At 51.8% G+C, this 18,601-nt stretch overlaps 1 protein-coding gene across 1 annotated transcript in view; it reads left to right on the top strand.

Annotated features, from left to right (window-relative positions):
* The first annotated feature begins 995 nt into the window (after nucleotides 1–995).
* The window catches only part of CAND2 (cullin associated and neddylation dissociated 2 (putative)), a 32,548-nt gene continuing 14,942 nt past the window's right edge, over nucleotides 996–18,601 (top strand). The window contains exons 1-9 of the mRNA XM_029916577.1: nucleotides 996–1,119; nucleotides 6,275–6,418; nucleotides 8,319–8,473; nucleotides 9,617–9,740; nucleotides 13,074–13,339; nucleotides 14,691–14,796; nucleotides 14,952–15,094; nucleotides 16,883–17,175; nucleotides 18,261–18,402. Coding sequence (XP_029772437.1) covers nucleotides 1,052–1,119; nucleotides 6,275–6,418; nucleotides 8,319–8,473; nucleotides 9,617–9,740; nucleotides 13,074–13,339; nucleotides 14,691–14,796; nucleotides 14,952–15,094; nucleotides 16,883–17,175; nucleotides 18,261–18,402 — 1,441 coding nt within the window. The 5' untranslated portion in view covers nucleotides 996–1,051. The remainder of the gene's footprint in view (nucleotides 1,120–6,274; nucleotides 6,419–8,318; nucleotides 8,474–9,616; nucleotides 9,741–13,073; nucleotides 13,340–14,690; nucleotides 14,797–14,951; nucleotides 15,095–16,882; nucleotides 17,176–18,260; nucleotides 18,403–18,601) is intronic.

Below are 18,601 nucleotides of genomic sequence, written 5' to 3'. Positions count from 1 at the left end.
TTTTTTAAAGTACATTTATTTATTTTGAGAGAGAGAGAGCATAAGTGGGTGAGGAGCAGCGAGAGAAAGAGAGAGAGAATCCTAAGCAGGCTTTGTACCTCCAGTGCAGAGCCCAAAGGGGCCTACAGGGCCCTCAAACTCATAAACTGAGAGATCATGATCAGAGCCCAAGTCTGATGCACAACCAACTGAGCCACCTAGGTGCCCCGCGACTCCATTTCTTAAGAGCCAACAGCCTCTTGGCTGTTTAGAGAGGCACAGGGTTCTCCTGTACTCCTACACATCCTCCAACCCTGAGCGTGTCCCTAACTGAAGAAGGTGTGGGCAGTTTCATGGAAGGATTGTTGCCAAGGCATTGAAAGATTTAGGGTCTGTCCTGATTTCATCTGAGATCCACTAGCTGTTCCACACTTAGTAAGTCTCTATGCCTCTCTAGGTCTCAGCTGTATCTCTATAAAACAAATAAACTGACCCCGTTGCCTGAGGATAGGAGATGGCTTGCCAGGGGCCTGGTGACAGGGTACCCTCTTTGGGTCCTGCCTGGCTCTGAGGCAGCCCAGCATGAGGAGTAGGGTGGGGGTGGAAGTGCTTTGGTTGTCTTAACCCACAATAGCAGCTCTTGTTGCTCGACTGCCAACAGATGAAAACGCTGAGGTGAAGTAATTTGGCCAGGAGAACTGGGGATTCGAAGCTGAGACTCTGGACCCCTTGCGCGTCCCACGCAACAAGAGTCGGGGCCCATAGGAATCCTAGAGAGGCGTTTACCGGCGATAGGTGGTGAGCTACCCGTCTCTGAGGGTGTGCAAGCCGGTGCTGGGCCACGCGCGCGCGGAGCAGCGGAGGGTGCCGCCGTACCGACCGCAGAGCCTCTCGCGGGCCCCTTTCTGCCTCCAGCGGAGGCCCCGGCCGAGGCCCGCGAGCTGCGCCGCCGGGGCGGGGCGGGGGCTGCTATTTCTGTCTGGTGAGCGCAGCCCGCGTCGAGAGGCGGGGGAGGGGGCGCCCGCGCCGCCATCTTCGCTCCCGCCGGCCGGCCCCGCGGCGCGCAGCCACCATGAGCACCACCGCCTTCCACATCTCCAGCCTCCTGGAGAAGATGACGTCCAGCGACAAGGACTTCAGGTGCGCCCCGCTGTCCGGCCCCCATCTGTCCTCCTCCTACCGAAACCGGGACCTTCTTCGCCTCCAGTCGCGCCGGCCCATCCCCCACGAGAGTGCAGCCCCTACCCCTGGCCCCGCGTTGAGCTCCACCCGTCCCACGGTCCCCGCCTCTGCCTCCCCGACCCCCTGTTCCCCGCGTCGCAGCCCTGCCCTCTCTACCTGCTTGGTCTCCCACCGTGCGCGCTTCGACCCCTGCCGCAGTGCCCTGGTCGGAGCCGTGGCTCCGCCCCTCTGCCCCCTTCCTCTGCCTTCTCTCCGCCTTGCCCAGCCCTCGTCTCTTACCCGTGGCTCTTGCGCCCAGACCCCCCACTTCAACCCACGGTGAACCTCCCAGCCCCTCTTTGGGGATCCCAGCCTTGCCTTTTCTTTGCCGCATTGAAACTCAGCCCCTTGTCGACCCCACAACTAAGGGACTGAATTTTCCACTGATACCCTCAACACTGCCCTCTTCTCCGAGTCATGCCAGGACTCCCTGCCCTTCATCAGGGCATTTTCTCCCATCCCTTCCCCTCCCAGGTTTGCTCTGACACAGCCTGAAGGAGGGAGCTGGGCTGAGCGGCTTTGCGGACACTAGTAGGTGATGGTTGGGATGGGGGCTTTTAGGTTTTGGGTGCCACTTTTCTTATCGTTGTTCCCCTTTCGCCAGACATCTCTGAGCCACACAGGAACAGAGTCTGAAAGAATGGAGGGAACCTCTCATTCAACTCCTTCATCCTTAGGGGGGAACTAAGGCCCCTGGAGGCCAAAGGGATTGGCCCTGGTCACACAGCCAGCTCTGGACCCTGGGAGCTGAAAGGAGCCCACAGAGACCAACATAACCCATTTATTGAACATTCTGTTGCTTTATCCCCAGTTTACAGATAGGGAAATGGAGGCCCAGAGTCACAAAGGGGCTAGTTGCAGTCCCAGAGCTACGAAGTAGAGGATGTGGGTTCTAAATCCGGGTCAGTCTTAACCCAGAAGCTGAGATCTTAGCAAGGCCTTCTGATTCCAGCCCTCTGACAGGTGAGGAGATTGAGGCCCGGTTCTCCTGGTCTGGCTCCTGCCTCTTCTCCTGACACCCAATCCTCAGCACCCCGAAAGAGCCTCTAGCAGAGCTTTAGAACACAGGGCTGGATTCAGACCCTGTTCCCACCCACTTGCTGGCTGTGTGACTGAGCCTCCCCTTCTGTTTCTGTAAGATGGGATAATAATAGAACCTACCTCAGAGGGTTGGTGTGTGTAGGAAAAGAGTTAATACGTGTGCAATGCCTAGATTAGTGGCTGGGATCAGGTTAGTGCTTAATGAATCGGCACTTATGATTGATTCCACGCACATCAGAAACCTGCCATGCCCTCTGCCCACTCTTTACTGGTAATCTCCACGCCCTTTCTTTTCCTCCCTTTACCTGGCTAGCCCCTACTCTTTTGTCACCTCTTTGAGATACCTCCTGTCACCCAGGCAGGGTTGGGGACCACCCCTGGGTTCTCACAGCACCTTCCCTGCCCCATCTTTCTACTGCTTTGCTTCTAGCCCCTCCACCGGGACTGATGTTTCCTTTTTGCATCCCAGAGTCTGTTCGGGATACACAGAAGGTGCTTAGTGAACGTTTCCTGTGTCCCAGGTTCCCTGCTGTGCTGTTCTGTGCAGCCTCATTCAGTCCCCTCCCTCTGCCTGGGTGGTGTGACCGTCATTCCTTTTCTCCAGAGGCTTGTAGAGGTGAAGGTGTGCCCAAGGTCACATAGCCGGCTAGTGGCCGAGGGTATTTGCACCAGTCTCTTGGGCTCCAGGTCCAGTCTCCAGGAGAAGGAGTTAGACCTACCATCCAGAGCCAAAGAAGCCCTTTCAGCCTGCTCTGCCTGAGGACACTTAAAACCACCCCAAGCATATGAGGATGGTGTCTATTTTTAAAATCCAAATACCAGGAAGGCTGGGTCCTGCTGACCAACTGTCCAGGTGTCCATGTGGCAGAGTATTTCAACTGAGTTGCCTCTAAGGTTTCTTGGGAATGAAACTGAAACTGTGTCCCCTGGCGTCTGGGCGCAGGTGGCTACTGCAGGTGGGGGTCCCAGGCAGGGTAAAGGAAGCCTTTGATCTGTGTTGTCCGTCTGTGGTCAGGAGGCTGCTCTGTTCCCACTCAGACTCCCGCAGCCAGATGGGTAAACTGGGGGGTCTTGCAGGAATTCCCAAAGCCTTTTTTGAAAACACAGTAGTAATTGTTGAGGAGCTGGGAGACCTGACTGGTGGGCAGAGTCTCCTCCCGACTTGCTACGTGTCCTTGGACAGTTCCTACAGTCCTTCTGAGCCTGGTTTTCCCATCTGCCTCATGTGAAGAGCTTGTCATCCTATTGAACCTCACAAGGATATTATGAAGTGGGGCAAAGAAAATTCCCCCTCCATAGGTGGAAAAAATGAGACTCAAGAGAGGAGTCAGTTGCCTAAGTTCACCTAAGATAAGTGAAGCCAAACTTCAGTGCTTAAGCTCTTAGCCACTAAATTATATGCCTGACATCCCCACTGCTGCCACCACGTCCATATACACAATATGGCTTTCTTTCTCTATGAGCTGGGTATTTGCAAGAACTCGGGGGTGTCTGAAATGCTGAGGCATCTCTCAGAAGGGTTGGTTTCTGAGTTTGGATTTCCACACACTGCTTGGCTGTTATGGGCTGGCTTTCTCCCTCCTTCCCCTCCTGCCCTCACCCTGCCTCCCAGGCCCTCTCCAGCCCTGTTCTTTACTGGGTCTAGAATCCCAGGGATGAACTCAATGGGCCCTTGTGAGTTTGCAGTCTAATGAGGAGACATGCTGGTGACCAAGCTTGTAGTGCAGTTTGAGGAGTGCTGTGATGAGGAGGGCAGAGCGTTCTGACAGAATCCTCTCCAGGGGAACCACGCATGGTTAGAGACTGGGTTGGGGATAGGGCAGGGCGGTCAGAGGAGTCATCCCTGAGGATGGGACATTTGAGCTTGGCCCTTGACAATTGAATAGGAGTTCAACAGAGAAGAAAGAGGGGAACAGGAGGCTCATGTCCGGCAAAGGAACACATTTCTTCAGTTGCCAGGCTGAGCTGGGTCTCCATGAACTGCAGCAGAAATGCAGCTTAGAGACCCCATCTCAGAGTGTCCCCTCAGCTGGCAGACCTAAGAATGCATGTGCCTACCCCACACCTGGCCTGGCTCAACTGCAAACCTTCTCCTTCACCTTACCTTGGCTGCATCTGCAATGAGGAGGCCCAGAAGTGGACACAGTCAGTCCTACCACTACCTCCTGGCCTCCAGCCCAGCCTCCTTCCTTTCAGCAGCTTGAGGCTAATCCCAGCTGTTAAAAATAAACAGCAGTGCCAGTGACCAGTGCCTTCCTGGTAACAGGGTGCTGGGGCATCCCTATGACATCAAGCAGGAGGACTGAACATGCAAAAATGAGGCTGGAATCCCAACTGTGATCAGTTTTGCCACAGGAGGCCTGGGAGGAGCAGGGAGGGCTCTTGCTGACAGAGCCAGCTCAAACCCAAAAGCAAGGCTGGTGTGAGGAGGTGGGGTGACCCGGGGGGTCAGCCAAAGCTGGAGGCTTTCTCTGAAGCTGCCCCAGTCTGGCCCTGACTTTGCTGCATCTCCCCTTGCTGCTCTGGCCTTCTCCAGTCTGTCCTCCTAAGTGCCTACAGGAGCCAGTAAATCGGTGCAGTGGGCCCTGTGGGAACCTGGCGAGCTGGAGAGAGTGTCCCCCCTAAGGAGGGCAGCCATGCCTCGACCAGCCAGTTATTGTCCCGAGGAGATGTCGGCCATTTGTATCCAAATACTCTATTTTCAAGAGAATCTGGAAATCACAAATTTTACATCAACTTTCCCGGTTTTCCAAATGTTGATAAATCAGATTTTTGAAAGACAGCTGCAAGGTGGACACAGATGAGAGCCGCCAGTTTAAGGCTGCTTTGCCTTCCTAATCTTGGCAGGAACGGTAGTCCATGATGTTCTTGAAGCCCCAGCTCGTGGCCTGCCAACCCAAGACTCCCCCTGCAGTTTTCCTTCCCTGGAACACAGCATCTGGCTGCACACATCTGCCCATCTGTAGGTGGGCAGCTTTTGGCTCTGATGCCCACCCTGAGTCAGGGGGTCATTGCCAGGGACTGGTCAGCTGTTGACACCAGTGTCTAAGATGTGCTTGTGGCCTGTCACCATGGCCTACCACAGTAGTTCTCCAAGTGTGGTCCCCACCCCTCAGGAACTCGTCAGAGATCAAATTTCTTGGGCCCCATCTCAGATCTGATTCCAGAAACCCTGAAGGTGGGGCCCAGCAGTGTCTAACAAGCCCTGTGGGTGATTGTGGTGCCAGCTACAGTTTGAGAGCCACTGGCCTATAGGCAGGGGCTGATGGAGGCTGACTCTGAGGCGGGGATGGGCAGGGCAAGCCCCACTCCTCCTGTCTGGTAGACCTTCTAGCATGAATGGAAGGTGAATGATGTAACATGCCATTGTAATAATGGCAGTGTTACTTACTGGCTGCTTAATATATGCTAAGTCCATCACCTACATTATTTCATTTTCATGTCCATATAACCCCACAAGGCAGATACTATTCTTTTTTCTTTAAAAAATTTTTTTTAATGTTTATTCATTTTCGTGAGAGAAACAGAACACGAGCAGGGAAGAGGCAGAGACAGAGAGGGAGACCCAGGCTCCAGGCTCTGAGCTGTCAGCACAGAGCCTGACATAGGGCTCGAACTTGGGAATGGTGAGATCATGACCTGAGCCAAAGTTGGATGCTTAACCGACTGAGCCACCCAGGTGCCCTGGCAGGTTCTATTCTCATCCGCTTTTTTTTTCCTGAGAGGTAAACCAGGGTTCAGAGAAGTGAAATGACATGCCCCAGTTTACTTACATAAATGGCAGAAGCAGGAGCCACCAACCTCAAAGCTCAGCGTTTAGCCAGAGTGCTGTGCCACTCCTAGTCTGCCACCAAGTGGCAGTCGGTGTCTTGCATATGGGTCTCCCTGTAGCCAGATCATGCCTACAGCCTAGATAATGTACTTGCCCTTGAATCTTTGTATCGAGATCTGCTACTTGGGAGATGCTGAGATACTTCCCAAATTACTGGGGCCTGGGAGCTGCCCAGTAATCCTCCTCTGCCGTTGTGCCCAGGTTCATGGCCACCAGTGACCTGATGTCAGAGCTGCAGAAGGACTCCATCCAGCTGGATGAGGACAGCGAGCGCAAGGTGGTTAAGATGCTGCTCAGGCTCCTGGAGGACAAGAATGGCGAGGTGCAGAACTTAGCCGTCAAGTGGTGAGTTTTGGCCTTGGCACGGATGGGGCAAGGCCAGGTGTGACAGAACCCCAGGGATGCCTGCCCCTTTGGGGTGCAGGTTCTGAGAGAACAGTTGCTGAGCAGCTCTTGAAGCCCCAGAGGTGGTGGACAATACCATGGTCTGGATTTCCCCAGAAGTCGACCCAGTGACAAGGATTCAAGTGTAAGTTTATCTGGGAAGTGATCCCAGAAAATTCCAGTAGGGGAATAGGGAAGTGAGGTAGGGAAGGAAGAAAGCCAATAGTGTGAAATATCAAGCAAGATACTGCTGTGGGCAGATGGAGCTTAACCCTACTGGGAGCCTTTGGGACACCGAGTAGGACATGCCCTGGGAAGCGTTCCACCGGCCAGCTGTCAGTCTGGTTGAGGGTTGTTCCCAAGGTAGCATGGAGGATTATATATTCCATGCTGCCTCCAGCCAGAGAGAGCCCTGAGGCACAGATGCAGGTGCAGGCAGCTGGAAGGTCATGTGGGCATGCAGAAGAGTGGTGAGGGCTGAAGGGACAGGGCATGGAGGTGGGGGGTGGGGGACAAAAGCCTTTGCCCTAGGCACTATGAGGTTGCAGTCCTGAGACCTTGGAGACTTCCCTTTAGAGCTAAAAAAGCAAGATGAGGTATATGCAGGGCACATGTGTTGTGTAGGTGGAAGACTGAGGAATGGCAGGGGTTAATGAGAACTGAGGAATTGCCTCTCCCAACTCCGTGAGCTGAGCCCAGGGATTCTGGGCCGTCTTAATGAGTTTCAACTTGATCCTGAGAGCAGAGGGAGTTTGGTAGTTTTGTGCAGGAGCATGACACAGTTATGTTTGTAGTCTGGAAGCATCTTTCTGGCCATACAGCAGAGATAAGATAAAGTGGATGGTGGTTTCAGGTAGCAGAACCAATAGTACAGTAGTATGGGTTCCAGTATGGAAATGCTTGGGCACATTGACCGAAGTGATCATAAAGTCATGAGAAGCCTGCCCTGAATGTAGGCTCATCGTGCAGGCTGTGGCAGCTGGTAGGTAGAGACAGGTATGGATGCTGGGGACTCTGATACCGCAAGCAGCACTGCTCTTAGTGACAAGATTTTCTGTAACGGTGAACAATCTCCTCGTAGTTTTCCCAAAAGTCACGTACAGTCTTCTTCAATTTACCTGAACAATCACGTCTTTGGAAAACTTAGAGTATATTAAAATAGTATATAAACTACTTTGTGTTTATATGTAAATTGAAAGTAGATTTTGGGCTCAGATAATTATAGAAAGGTTTCTTTCCTATACGAATGCCCAGTGGGGTGTTAGAAACTCCAGCAGGGCATGGAACATATTCTGTCTTGCAATCTTCTTTCCCAGCCTCCCAGGTGATGCTGGTGACACTCCTGATGTTGATCTGTGACTACAGTAGGCAAAGCAATGCTCTAAGGCTGAGGTTCTGAAAGTGTGATCCCTGGACCACCAGTATCAGCATCTACTGAGAACTTACTAGAAACTTAAATTTTCTGTCCCGATCTAGACCTCCTGAATCTGAAAATCTGGGGTGGAGCCCAGAAATCTGTTTTAACAAGTCCTCCAGTGGATTCTGGTCCACGCTTAAGTTTGAGAACCACTGATCTCGGGCATTCCTTGGTTTTGAGCTGAGGTTACTGAGATCACTGGTTTGGCCACACACTGAGATGCAAAACCCAGGAGGTGGTACAGGTTTGGGAGGTTGGAAGGTGTCAGGAATGATGTTGGCAGAGCCAGAGGTTGCCTCTCCTTCTGGCAAAATAGGCAGTCCCTGTGGATCTGGAGCTTTTTCCTCAGCACATGTGGCCCCATGGGCCTGAGGGGACTCAAGGAGCAGCATGACTCAGGCTGAGCCTGGGGATTTTGGACCCCATCCCTCCCTCCTCACTCAGCCTGGGTCCTCTGGTGGGCAAAGTGAAGGAGTACCAGGTGGAGACCATCGTGGATGCTCTCTGTGCCAACATGCGGTCAGATAAGGAGCAGCTCCGAGACATCGCTGGCATCGGCCTCAAGACTGTCCTGTCGGAGCTCCCCCCTGCAGCCACAGGTACCCAGGGCCCAGGGATTAGGTAGGCACTATCATAATTTCTCCTACTTTACAATGAAAGAAATTGGGGCTGGGAGAGGGGAAGGGACTTAACCTAAGGCCACCTAGCTAGTAAGTGGCAGAGAATTCAGACCCAGATCTGTTTAACTTCATGGCTCTGTGTCAGGAATGCTTTGGCTGCAAGTAACAAAACCTAATGACAGCTTGAAGAAGTAAAGGATTGCTTTTCTCACATTATTCTGGAAGGATCAACCATTCCACTTTTGTAGCAATTCATTTAGCAGCTCAGTTAGGACAGGGGTAAGCTCTCTGCCTGTGTCTCTTGTCTTTTATAAGCACGTGTTTCTCCAGAAGCCCTTAGAAGACTTCTACCTGTAGCTCACTGGCCAGAACATTGTCATTGGCCCCTGCTAGGAGGAAGGGCATCTAGGAAAGGAGCTTCTCCTGCCTCCCTAATTAGAAGACGGAAGGCAGAGGGGTTGGGTATGGGGTAGGTCGGCCATCAACTCAGCTTCCTTGGCCGCCCCCTTTAGTTCTGTCAGACTTTGGGTCAAACCTTGGACCACATAGGGTCAGTGGGATTCTGAGGGATGTGGGCTCAGGAACATAATGACAGCAAAGGCCAACCAGAGGTAGAGGCCAACCCTGGCCTCACTGTGCCATTCTTTTTTTTTTTTCTTTAAAAAAAATTTTTTTTAATGTTTTATTTATTTTTGATACAGAGAGAGACAGAGCATGAGAGGGGGAGAGGCAGAGAGAGAAGGAGACACAGAACCGGAAGCAGGCCCCAGGCTCTGAGCTAGCTGCCAGCACAGAGCCTGATGCGGGGCTCGAACCCACGAACGTGAGATTTGACCTGAGCCGAAGTCGGATGTTTAACCGACTGAGCCACCCAGGCGCCCCTCTTTTTTTTTTTTCTTAATGTTTATTTATTTTTGAGAGACAGAGACAGGGTGTGAGCAGGGGAGAGGCAGACAGGGAGGCAGAATCCAAAGCAGGCTCTAGGCTCTGAGCTGTCAGCACAGAGCTCGATGCGGGGCTCGAACCCACAAACCGTGAGATCATGCCTGAGCCGAAGTCAGATGCTTAATTGACTGAGCCACCCAGGTGCCCCTCACTGTGCCATTCTTGTGCTCTGTGCAGGCTCTGGCCTGGCTACCACCGTGTGCCGGAAGATCACCGGCCAGCTCACCAGTGCCATTGCCCAGCAAGAGGATGTGGCTGTGCAGTTGGAAGCCCTGGACATCCTCTCTGACATGCTGAGCCGGTACAGGAGGCCACCCCGGGCAAGAAGGGCTGGGACAGGGTGGCAAGGGGACAGAGAAGGACTCAGGTCCACAGAGCCAGAGCTCACAGCACACCAGTCTCTGTGGTTGGGGCCCCTAAATTGTCCTGGCAGCCCTAGAAGGAGAACTCCTTTGTCACAATTCTATAGTCTCTAAGCTCTGCCCAAGGTTGCACTGTCAGGGCCAAGGTAACAGTAAATGGCAGAACCTGGGGTTGAGTTCTAGTCTCTCTAAGCCCTGAAGCCTGTGTGTGTTCATCCTCTCTCTCATCTTTTTCTTTCTTCTTTTCTTCTTTTGGGCTAATACACCTGAGCCTTGATTTTTTTGTTTGAGTACTTATTTATTTATTTATTTTTAATTTACATCTAAGTTAGTGTATCGTGCAATACTGACTTCAGGAGTAGATTTCAGTGATTCATCCCCTATGTTTAACACCCAGTGCTCATCCCAACAAGTGTCTTCCTTAATCCGCCTTACCCATTGAGTCCCTCCATCCACCCACGCTAGCAACCCTCAGTTTGTTCTCTGTATTTAAGAGTCTCTTATATTTTGTCCCCTTCTTTGTTTTTGTATAATTTTAGCTTCCCTTCCCTTATGTTCATCTGTTTTCTATCTTAAATTCCTCATATGAATGAAGTCACATGGTATTTGTCTTTCTCTGACTTATTTCACTTAGCGTAATACCCTCTAGCTCCATCCATGTAGTTGAAAATGACAAGATTTCATTCTTTTTGATTGCTGAGTAATACTCCATTGTATATGTACACCACATCTTCTTTATCAGGCTGTCGATGGACATTTGAGCTCTTTCCATACTTTGGCTATTGTCGATAGTGCTCCTATAAACATTGGGGTGCATTTACCCCTTTGAAACAGCACACCTGTATCCCTTGGAAAAATACCTAGTAATGCAATTCCTAGGTTGTAGGGTAGTTCTATTTTTAATCTTTTGAGGACCCCCCATACTGTTTTCCAGAGTGGCTACTGCAGTTTGCATTCCCACCAGCAGTGCAAAAGAGAGCCTCTTTCTCTGCATCCTCGCCAACATCTGTTGTTGCCTGAGTTTTTTATGTCAGCAATTCTGACTGGTGTGAGGTGGTGTCTCATTGTTTTTGATTTGTATTTCCCTGATGATGAGTGACGTTGAGCATTTTTTCATGTGTTGGTTAAACATCTGGATGTCTCTTTGGAGAAGTGTCTATTCATGTCTTTCACCCAATTCTTCACTGGATTATTTGCTTTTTGGGTGTTGAGTTTCATAAGTTTTTTATAGATTTTGGATACTAGCCCTTTATCTAATATGTCATTTACAAATATCTTTTCCCATTCCGTCAGTTGCTTTTTAATTTGGCTAATTGTTTCCTTTGCCGTGCAGAAGGGTTTTTATTTTAATGAGGTCCCAATCATTCAGTTTTGCTTTTGTCTTCCTTGCCTCCAGAGAGTTGACAGCTTTCTGTCTTACGTTTAGGTCTTTCATCCATTTTGAGTTTAGTTTTGTGTAAGGTGTAAGAAAGTGGTCCAGGTTCGTTTTTCTACATGTCGCTGTCCAGTTTTCCCAGCACTATTTGCTGAAGAGACTGTATTCCATTGGATATTCTTTCCTGCTTTGTCAAAGATTAGTTGGCCACACGTTTGTGGGTCCATTTCTGGGTTCTCTGTTGGGTCCCATTGACCTGAGTATCTGTTTTTGTTGGGCCTTTATTTTAAATTGCATTGCACATTTTAAAACTGTTCATTCTTTCACCTGTCAAGACTTAAGCACCTACTCCATGACCCAGAAAAATGTCAGGTGCTGAACTGGTACTGGGAATGTGGAGATGGAGGAGTCTAGGGCACTCCTAGGAAGAAGCTCACAGACACATAAACTAAGAGGAGTAAGAAAAATAAGGAAAAGAGTAGAGTCTTTAGGAGCTCAGAGGAGGAGCCCCTAACTTGGCTGGGGAGTAGGGAACCTTCCTAGAGAGGGTCCTGCTAGCTGAGCCTTCAGAGATAGGCAGGACTTGTCCAGGATTGGGTGGGCATAAAGGGGACCCTGGAGGGAGAGACTGCCTTTGGCCCAGAGGGCAGAGGCTGGAGAAGACATGGGGTTCTGGGGGTTGTGCGAGATAGGTGTGGCACTCGGGTGTAATATGGAGAAAGCTGGGCAGAGCTGAGGGGTGGGTGACACAAGATTACACTGAATGTGTGAGGGGTGGGGTGGGGGTCAGGGCAGGGGTCCAGGAATGCCTTTTGCTACTTGTGCCCTTCAGACTCATCTTCCCATCTGCAGTGTGCCTGGTAGGTGGGAGGGGTTTGATGGGCAGAGAGACTGGTTAGGAGGCTTCTGCAGGCAGGCAAACTCAGGTTGTGTTTAGGAGATAGACTCCACAGGACTTGGAGTGGGTCAGGGGCAAAGACTCAAAGATGGCACCCAGATGGTTTGGCTTTACTAACTGGGGACCCAGACACAGGACTATTGGCTGTGGTGGGATGCACTCTGGGAGCAAGGAGCAGGTGTGTGGGGAGGAAGGTGATGTATTCATTTGGGCATGTTGAATCTGAGGTGCCTGGAAGGCATCCCCTCAACCAGAGATTCCATGAGGGCAGCCCCTAGGGCCAGTCTGATCTCACCCGAGCTCCCAGCACAGGCCCTGTGACATAATAGTGAACAAAAAGGTCTCAGGATATGTATGGGACAGAAAATGCACAGGCCTGGTTTGAAGGTGAGGATAGAAGCTGCTGAAGTGGGCAGAGGCTGCATTCTACCTGTGCAGAAACCATTTTCTGATTTTGCCTCTTGCCTTGATCTCAGAGCTCAGCTTATCCAAAGGCACTGGGGAACCATTGAAGGAGTTAGGCAGAGAAGTGACCAGGTCAGAGGTAGGTTTTAAACCACCGTGGTCTTAGTAAAGGGGATGACAATCAGGGTGTGTGTGGGGTGTGTGTGTGTGTGTGTGTGTGTGTGTGTGTGTGTGTGTGTTTAGAATGCACCTAGAGGTAAAGTCCAGACAGGAAATCAGCCTCACTGGAGCCCCCACACTCCATTGTCATTAGGCCTTCACCCCAGGCTGGCAACGTGGACATCTGGATTCAGCTCCTGGGCTTGTATTTCTTGGCTAAGTGGTCTTGAGAAAGCCCCTTCCCCTCTCCTTCTCTTGTGTAATAAAAATAAATAATTACTCCACACAGTTGCAGGGTACCTTTCCTTTTACCACTGGCTATTGGGTTGTCATAATTCTGGGGAGGAGGTTAGGAGAGGATTGGGGGATGGAGAGATACCTGGCCCAGGCTGTCCTCTGGGTGGGCCGCGTCCGATGTTTCCTCTGACTCCCCAGGCTGGGCGCCCCACTGGGTGCCTTCCACGCCAGCCTCCTGCACTGTCTGCTGCCGCAGCTGAGCAGCCCACGCCTAGCCGTGCGCAAGCGGGCAGTTGGGGCTCTCGGCCACCTGGCGGCCGCCTGCAGCACCGACCTCTTCGTGGAGCTGGCTGACCACCTGCTGGATCGGCTGTCCGGCCCGCGGGCGCCCGCCAGTCCCGCCGCCATCCGCACTCTGATCCAGTGTTTAGGTAGCGTCGCCCGGCAGGCAGGCCACCGACTCGGTAAGGGGGCGGGGCGAGGCGGGGAGGTGCCACAGAGCCTGGGGCGGGCTGCAGCGTAGGTGAGGGGGTGTGGCTGAGGCAGGGTGGGGCCTGTGTCAGCCACCTCCTAGGTACGGGAGCATGGCCGACCTCTCTAAGGTGGAGAGCGGAGCTTGAGAGGCGGTGGGTGGGCCCTGAGCTAGAAATGCTTCTGAGCCTTAGCTACCTGTTCTGAGTCTCGCGGGTAATTTAGAAATCATGCCACCAAACTTAAATACAATATGTTCTTCCTTCTTTCACAGATATACTGTAGTAACAACCCATAAGCTAGGTTTGGATTTTTAAAAATTTTTACTGAGGGATAATGTACATACAGTAAACTATGCTACCTAAAGTGTACAATTAGTTTTGTTTTGACCTGTGCATACAGCTGTGAAATTACTACCGCAATAAATATGCAGAAAATTTCCATCACCCCTTCCCAAAATTTCTTTGTACCTTTTTGCCTCTGCACCACTCCAGGCAAGCACTGATCTGCTTTCTTTCGCCAGAGATTAGCTTTATAGAAATGGAATCCTGCAGTCGTGGTTGAATTTATTTTCAAGCACCTCAGAGTTCTGGGCTAGAACAAGGCAGTGTGGGTAGAGTTGGCCATGGTCTAGCCCTCCTTCCCCTCTGGCCCTCTCACTGCAGGGGACTTTATGAACACACATGAGGAAGGAACCCAGGCTGAAGTCCATGCTCTGTTCACATCTTCTCTCAAACAACAGCCACCTGTTGGTCACTCTTCAGGAGTATGAACCCAACAAGGAGGCCTGCACAGGGTCAGACTAGGGTTCATGGTCAGTTGAGCAGGAAAATGGGGAAGAGTGTGACTGGAGAAGGATTGGACAGAACCCTTTATAGAGATGGGCACCTCTTGCCTGGTACCTCAGGGCAGTGCCTGCATTTCTGTTTTTCCCACCCAGGGCTACAACCTAGTGTAGGAAATAAGAGGAGAACATGAATAATAGTTTCAACAACAGATGCTACTACTAGTTTTAACACTGAGTCCTCCCCTGTGCCAAGACTTAGGTGGAGCTCTTTATCTGCATCGTGTCATTAATCTTCACAAAATGTCTGCCTGGTAGGCATCGCTATCCCCACTGGAAAGATGAGTAGACAAAGGTCAGAGAAGTGTTGTGCTGTATCCAAGGTTGCATAGGTCACAGGATGCAGACAAGGCTAGAACCCACATCTGCTCAACTCTGAAGCTGCTGAGTTGAGTTTACAGTGGCCAGGGCTGCAGGTACAGGGACGAGCTGAGCACAGTGGGCTGAGGGAGCCTGGGGATGGGTCTGGCCTGCCCTCAGTGACCCACCTGGCCCTCTAGGGGCCCACCTGGACCGCCTGGTGCCACTGGTGGAGGAATTCTGCAACCTGGATGACGATGAGCTCCGGGAGTCCTGCCTCCAGGCCTTTGAGGCTTTCCTGAGGAAGTAGGTGCAGTGTGGGTACCAGGAGACGGGGCCCCATGGTTTCTTTGGGAAGTTGGTAGGGAAGGGGTGGGGCAGGATGCTGGCCTCAAAGCAATAAGATCTCAGGACTCACCACTGGGCCTGCCCCTACTCTGTCCCCACTCCTGCCCCAATAGGTGCCCCAAAGAGATGGGTCCTCATGTGCCTAATGTGACCAGCCTGAGCCTCCAGTACATGAAACATGACCCCAACTATAACTATGACAGTGACGAGGACGAAGAGCAGATGGAGACAGAAGATAATGAATTTAGTGAACAAGGTGGGTGGCCAACTTGTTACTGGGGCTAGAAGGCAGAAATGGGTACAGCTTTCCTGGGAAACCCCCTCCCCTCCAGCCAAAGACAAGGCCACATCGGTGACCTCCACCCTGATCTTAACCCTTCCTCGGTCTGGTCTCCAGCCCTGACCTCCATAATCTGGATTCCCCAAGGGCCCTACCCTCTACACAGATCAAGGTAATGATAGTAATTGCTGTCATTTATTGAGCATCTACTGTTGTGCTGAGTATTCACATTTCATAGTCATTCCAATAACTGTAGAAAACCAGATGTTTATTATTATCCCTATTTCTCAGATAAGGAAACCCAGACTTAGAGAAGAGATTTGCCTGAGAGAACACAGCTAGGAATTGGCAAAACTGGGGCTTTGAGCCCCCACCTCTATGCTGCCATATCTGTACCTGCATAGTAACAGCTTACAAGAGATGAAGCTTTCACCCAGCAGAGTGAAGCTCTAGTAGTGGAATGACAAGTATTGGCAGGGGAGAGAGAGCTACCTGGATGGGGAATGGATACAGTGGCTTTTTGTGTCCATGGTTCTACCTGTCACTCAGACTGATGGTCCTGGGCCTGTAGAGCACTGATGGAGGCAAAGCACGTAGGACCTGATGCGGTACTCAGAATGAGATGGGATGGTAGGCGATGAGATTGGACAGGCGTGTTGTGGCCTTGAATGCCAAGCCAGGGAGATTGAGCATTTTCTTGTCGGTAGCAGGGAGCTATGGATTTTTCTTCTTGGGTGGCATAGGGTGGAGTTAACAAATAACAATCCTTCCAAAGACATCTGACAGGACGCATCCATGGGACCATCTACATGGCCCACTATAGCTTCTCCAGATGTTAATGTTCCGAAAGTCTGACTCATCTGCAGAGTGGCATGGATAGAAAGAACACACTAGGTCTGTGCCTGTTACACCCTAAGTGTCCCTAGTTAGGACTGTCCCCTTCTTAGCCTCCTATGTGTCTCTCCAGGTATATGGGTGGATCTCGTGGGCCTGAATCTTGGCTCTGTTTTTTCCTAGCTGTGTGTCCTCAGGAGAGTCTCTCACCCTCTCGGAGCCTTATTCTTGTCATCCATAAAATGGGGCTCAAGTCATCCTCATTCTGAGGTGTGGTGTGAAGTACTTGATGAGCTCTGTACTTGGAGAGTAGAAAGCCACACGAACAGCTTTTCCTTGTAAGCAGTCCTGCTTGGAAGCCAGAATCAGGACTTGAGGCTGGGGCTGCAGGCAGAGGGAGTGAGGAGGCCAAAGGGAGGTCCTTTCAACTGTCCCTTCTGGAATCCCAATAAGTGAAATATCACACAGCCAGTTCTGAAACCAAAGGATGGGTTTTGTGCCCCAGATGGATTGTCTTAAATGCTCTCTGATGACTTGGAAGTTAGTTTTGTCCCTGATGTAGGCAAAACAGTGGATGATGTGGAGGGCAAAGGGAGGATCCTGCTTTAACCCCAGGTGTTTCCCTGCTCATGTAACTTGGGTGATTTGTTCCCCCCCAGTTTCCATATCTCTGTGGCGGGGGTGGGTGGGTGGCAATTCTTGTCTCACAACCTCTCGGATGAGGTTGTGGATCTGAAGTGCTTGGCATGCAGTAGGTGTTCATTAAATGACAGATAACATTCCTAATAGTGTGTAAATCAAAATCAAAGTAAAACAGTCCTGACTCTGTCCTCCCTGCCCCCTCCCTTGTCACTTCCCCATCCTGCAAGACAGCCTGAGTGGGGCCAGGCTTGTGCACAGGGTTCCATGGGTGTCCTGTTCATGCCCCAGAGAGTGAGGACGAGTACAGTGATGATGATGACATGAGCTGGAAGGTGCGCCGGGCAGCGGCCAAGTGCGTGGCGGCCTTGATCTGCTCTCGACCTGACCTGCTGCCTGACTTCCACTGCACCCTGGCGCCTGCACTCATCCACCGCTTCAAGGAACGCGAGGAGAATGTCAAGGCTGACGTCTTCGGGGCTTACATTGTGCTGCTGCGGCAGACGAGGCCCCCAAGGGGGTGGCTGGAGGCCATGGAGGAGCCCACCCAAACAAGCAGCAACCTCCAGATGCTGCGCGGCCAGGTGGGCATGCCTCTTCCTGTCTCCCACCCTTGCTCCTGCACTCACGACTCCCCCTCCCACCTGCTCATACTTCTGTCCTTTGCTGTCCTTCCTCTGCTGCACCATCTGTCCGTCCCCCCGATCCCCACCACCCGAGATGTGCGCCCTGAGCACCCACTGTGATTCTGGCCCTCTGTTAGGTGCTAAGTATATCAGGGAGCATGGCAGGTGAAGGCCCAGCCTCTGGACCACAGAGGGTAGAGGCAGATAGACAACACAAGTAGGGCTTCAAGCCCCCTGAGAAGGGGTTTCAGTTTTACTCTAAGAGCCTAGAAGCCACAGGAAGGGAACTACAGGATCCCATTCCCATATGAAGGAGCTCACTCCGGCTGCTGTGTGGGAAATGGATTGTAACAGGGAGGGAAAGAGCAGATGCTGGAGGCCAACAGGAGGCCATTACAGCTGTCCAGATGAAAGGTGGGGCACTTTGGGCTGGGGGTAGGGGTAAGAGGAGTGGTCAGACTGGAGGAGTAGTATTTGGCTCTCAGTGTCAGATTGGATGTGGAAGGTGAGGGACAGGAAGGAGTGAGTTCCATATTCTGGCTAAAACATGGTCTGCAATTCCTGGACATGGTGGAGAAGGGAATATCTAGAGTTCTGTTCTGGACCCTCAGATGCCCATGTTGAGGTCAGACAAGCGGTTAGCACACGAATCTGGTGTTGGAGATGGAGATCTGGGAGTCTTTGCTTCACTGGAATCTGAAGCTCAGGGAACAGATGGGCTCATGGGGGAGAGAATCTATCCAGGGAAGGGAAAGGGGCCTCAGTGCTTCCTCATGGAGTATAGGGGTGAGAGCCAGACTGCCAGGTGACCTTGAGCAAGTCACTTAATCTCTTTCTGCCTGTTCCCTGTTTGTAGAGAGAGTCTAGAAATAGTACCTACCACAGAGAGTCTGTGTATGGAGCGAGTAATGGAAAGCTCAAGATGGAGTGATCCTCCCACACTGGGGCTCCTCCATAGAAACGTGCCCAGGCAAAGCCCCCAGTAATGAGTGGGACATCCTGGTTTCCTGGGTGGTCACTGACTGCCTTCACACTGCCCACAGGTGCCTCTTGTGATCAAGGCCCTGCAGCGGCAGCTTAAGGATCGGAGTGTCCGGGCCCGCCAGGGCTGCTTCAGCCTTCTCACCGAGCTGGCAGGTGTCCTCCCTGGCAGCCTGGCAGAGCACATGCCTGTACTGGTAGCAGGTAGGATGGACTACAACCAGGTATCTTTTTTCCTGGGCTCTTCCAGACCCCAGACCCCAGGCCTCAATCCCCACAGGTAACCCTGTTCAGGGGCCTATGGTGGCTCCCTGCTGCCAGCAGTGAGAACAAAGCTGGGGTGCAAGCCCTACTTCCTGGTTTCAGAGGGGATTCCTGGCCTTGTGTCCCTCAGCCCTGTTTA

This window comes from Suricata suricatta, chromosome 12 (genome assembly GCF_006229205.1).
Source record: "Suricata suricatta isolate VVHF042 chromosome 12, meerkat_22Aug2017_6uvM2_HiC, whole genome shotgun sequence".
In the NCBI taxonomy this organism is placed as follows: domain Eukaryota; kingdom Metazoa; phylum Chordata; class Mammalia; order Carnivora; family Herpestidae; genus Suricata; species Suricata suricatta.
Note: the sequence above shows the minus strand (reverse complement) of the source record. Positions and strands in the feature narration are given on the sequence as shown.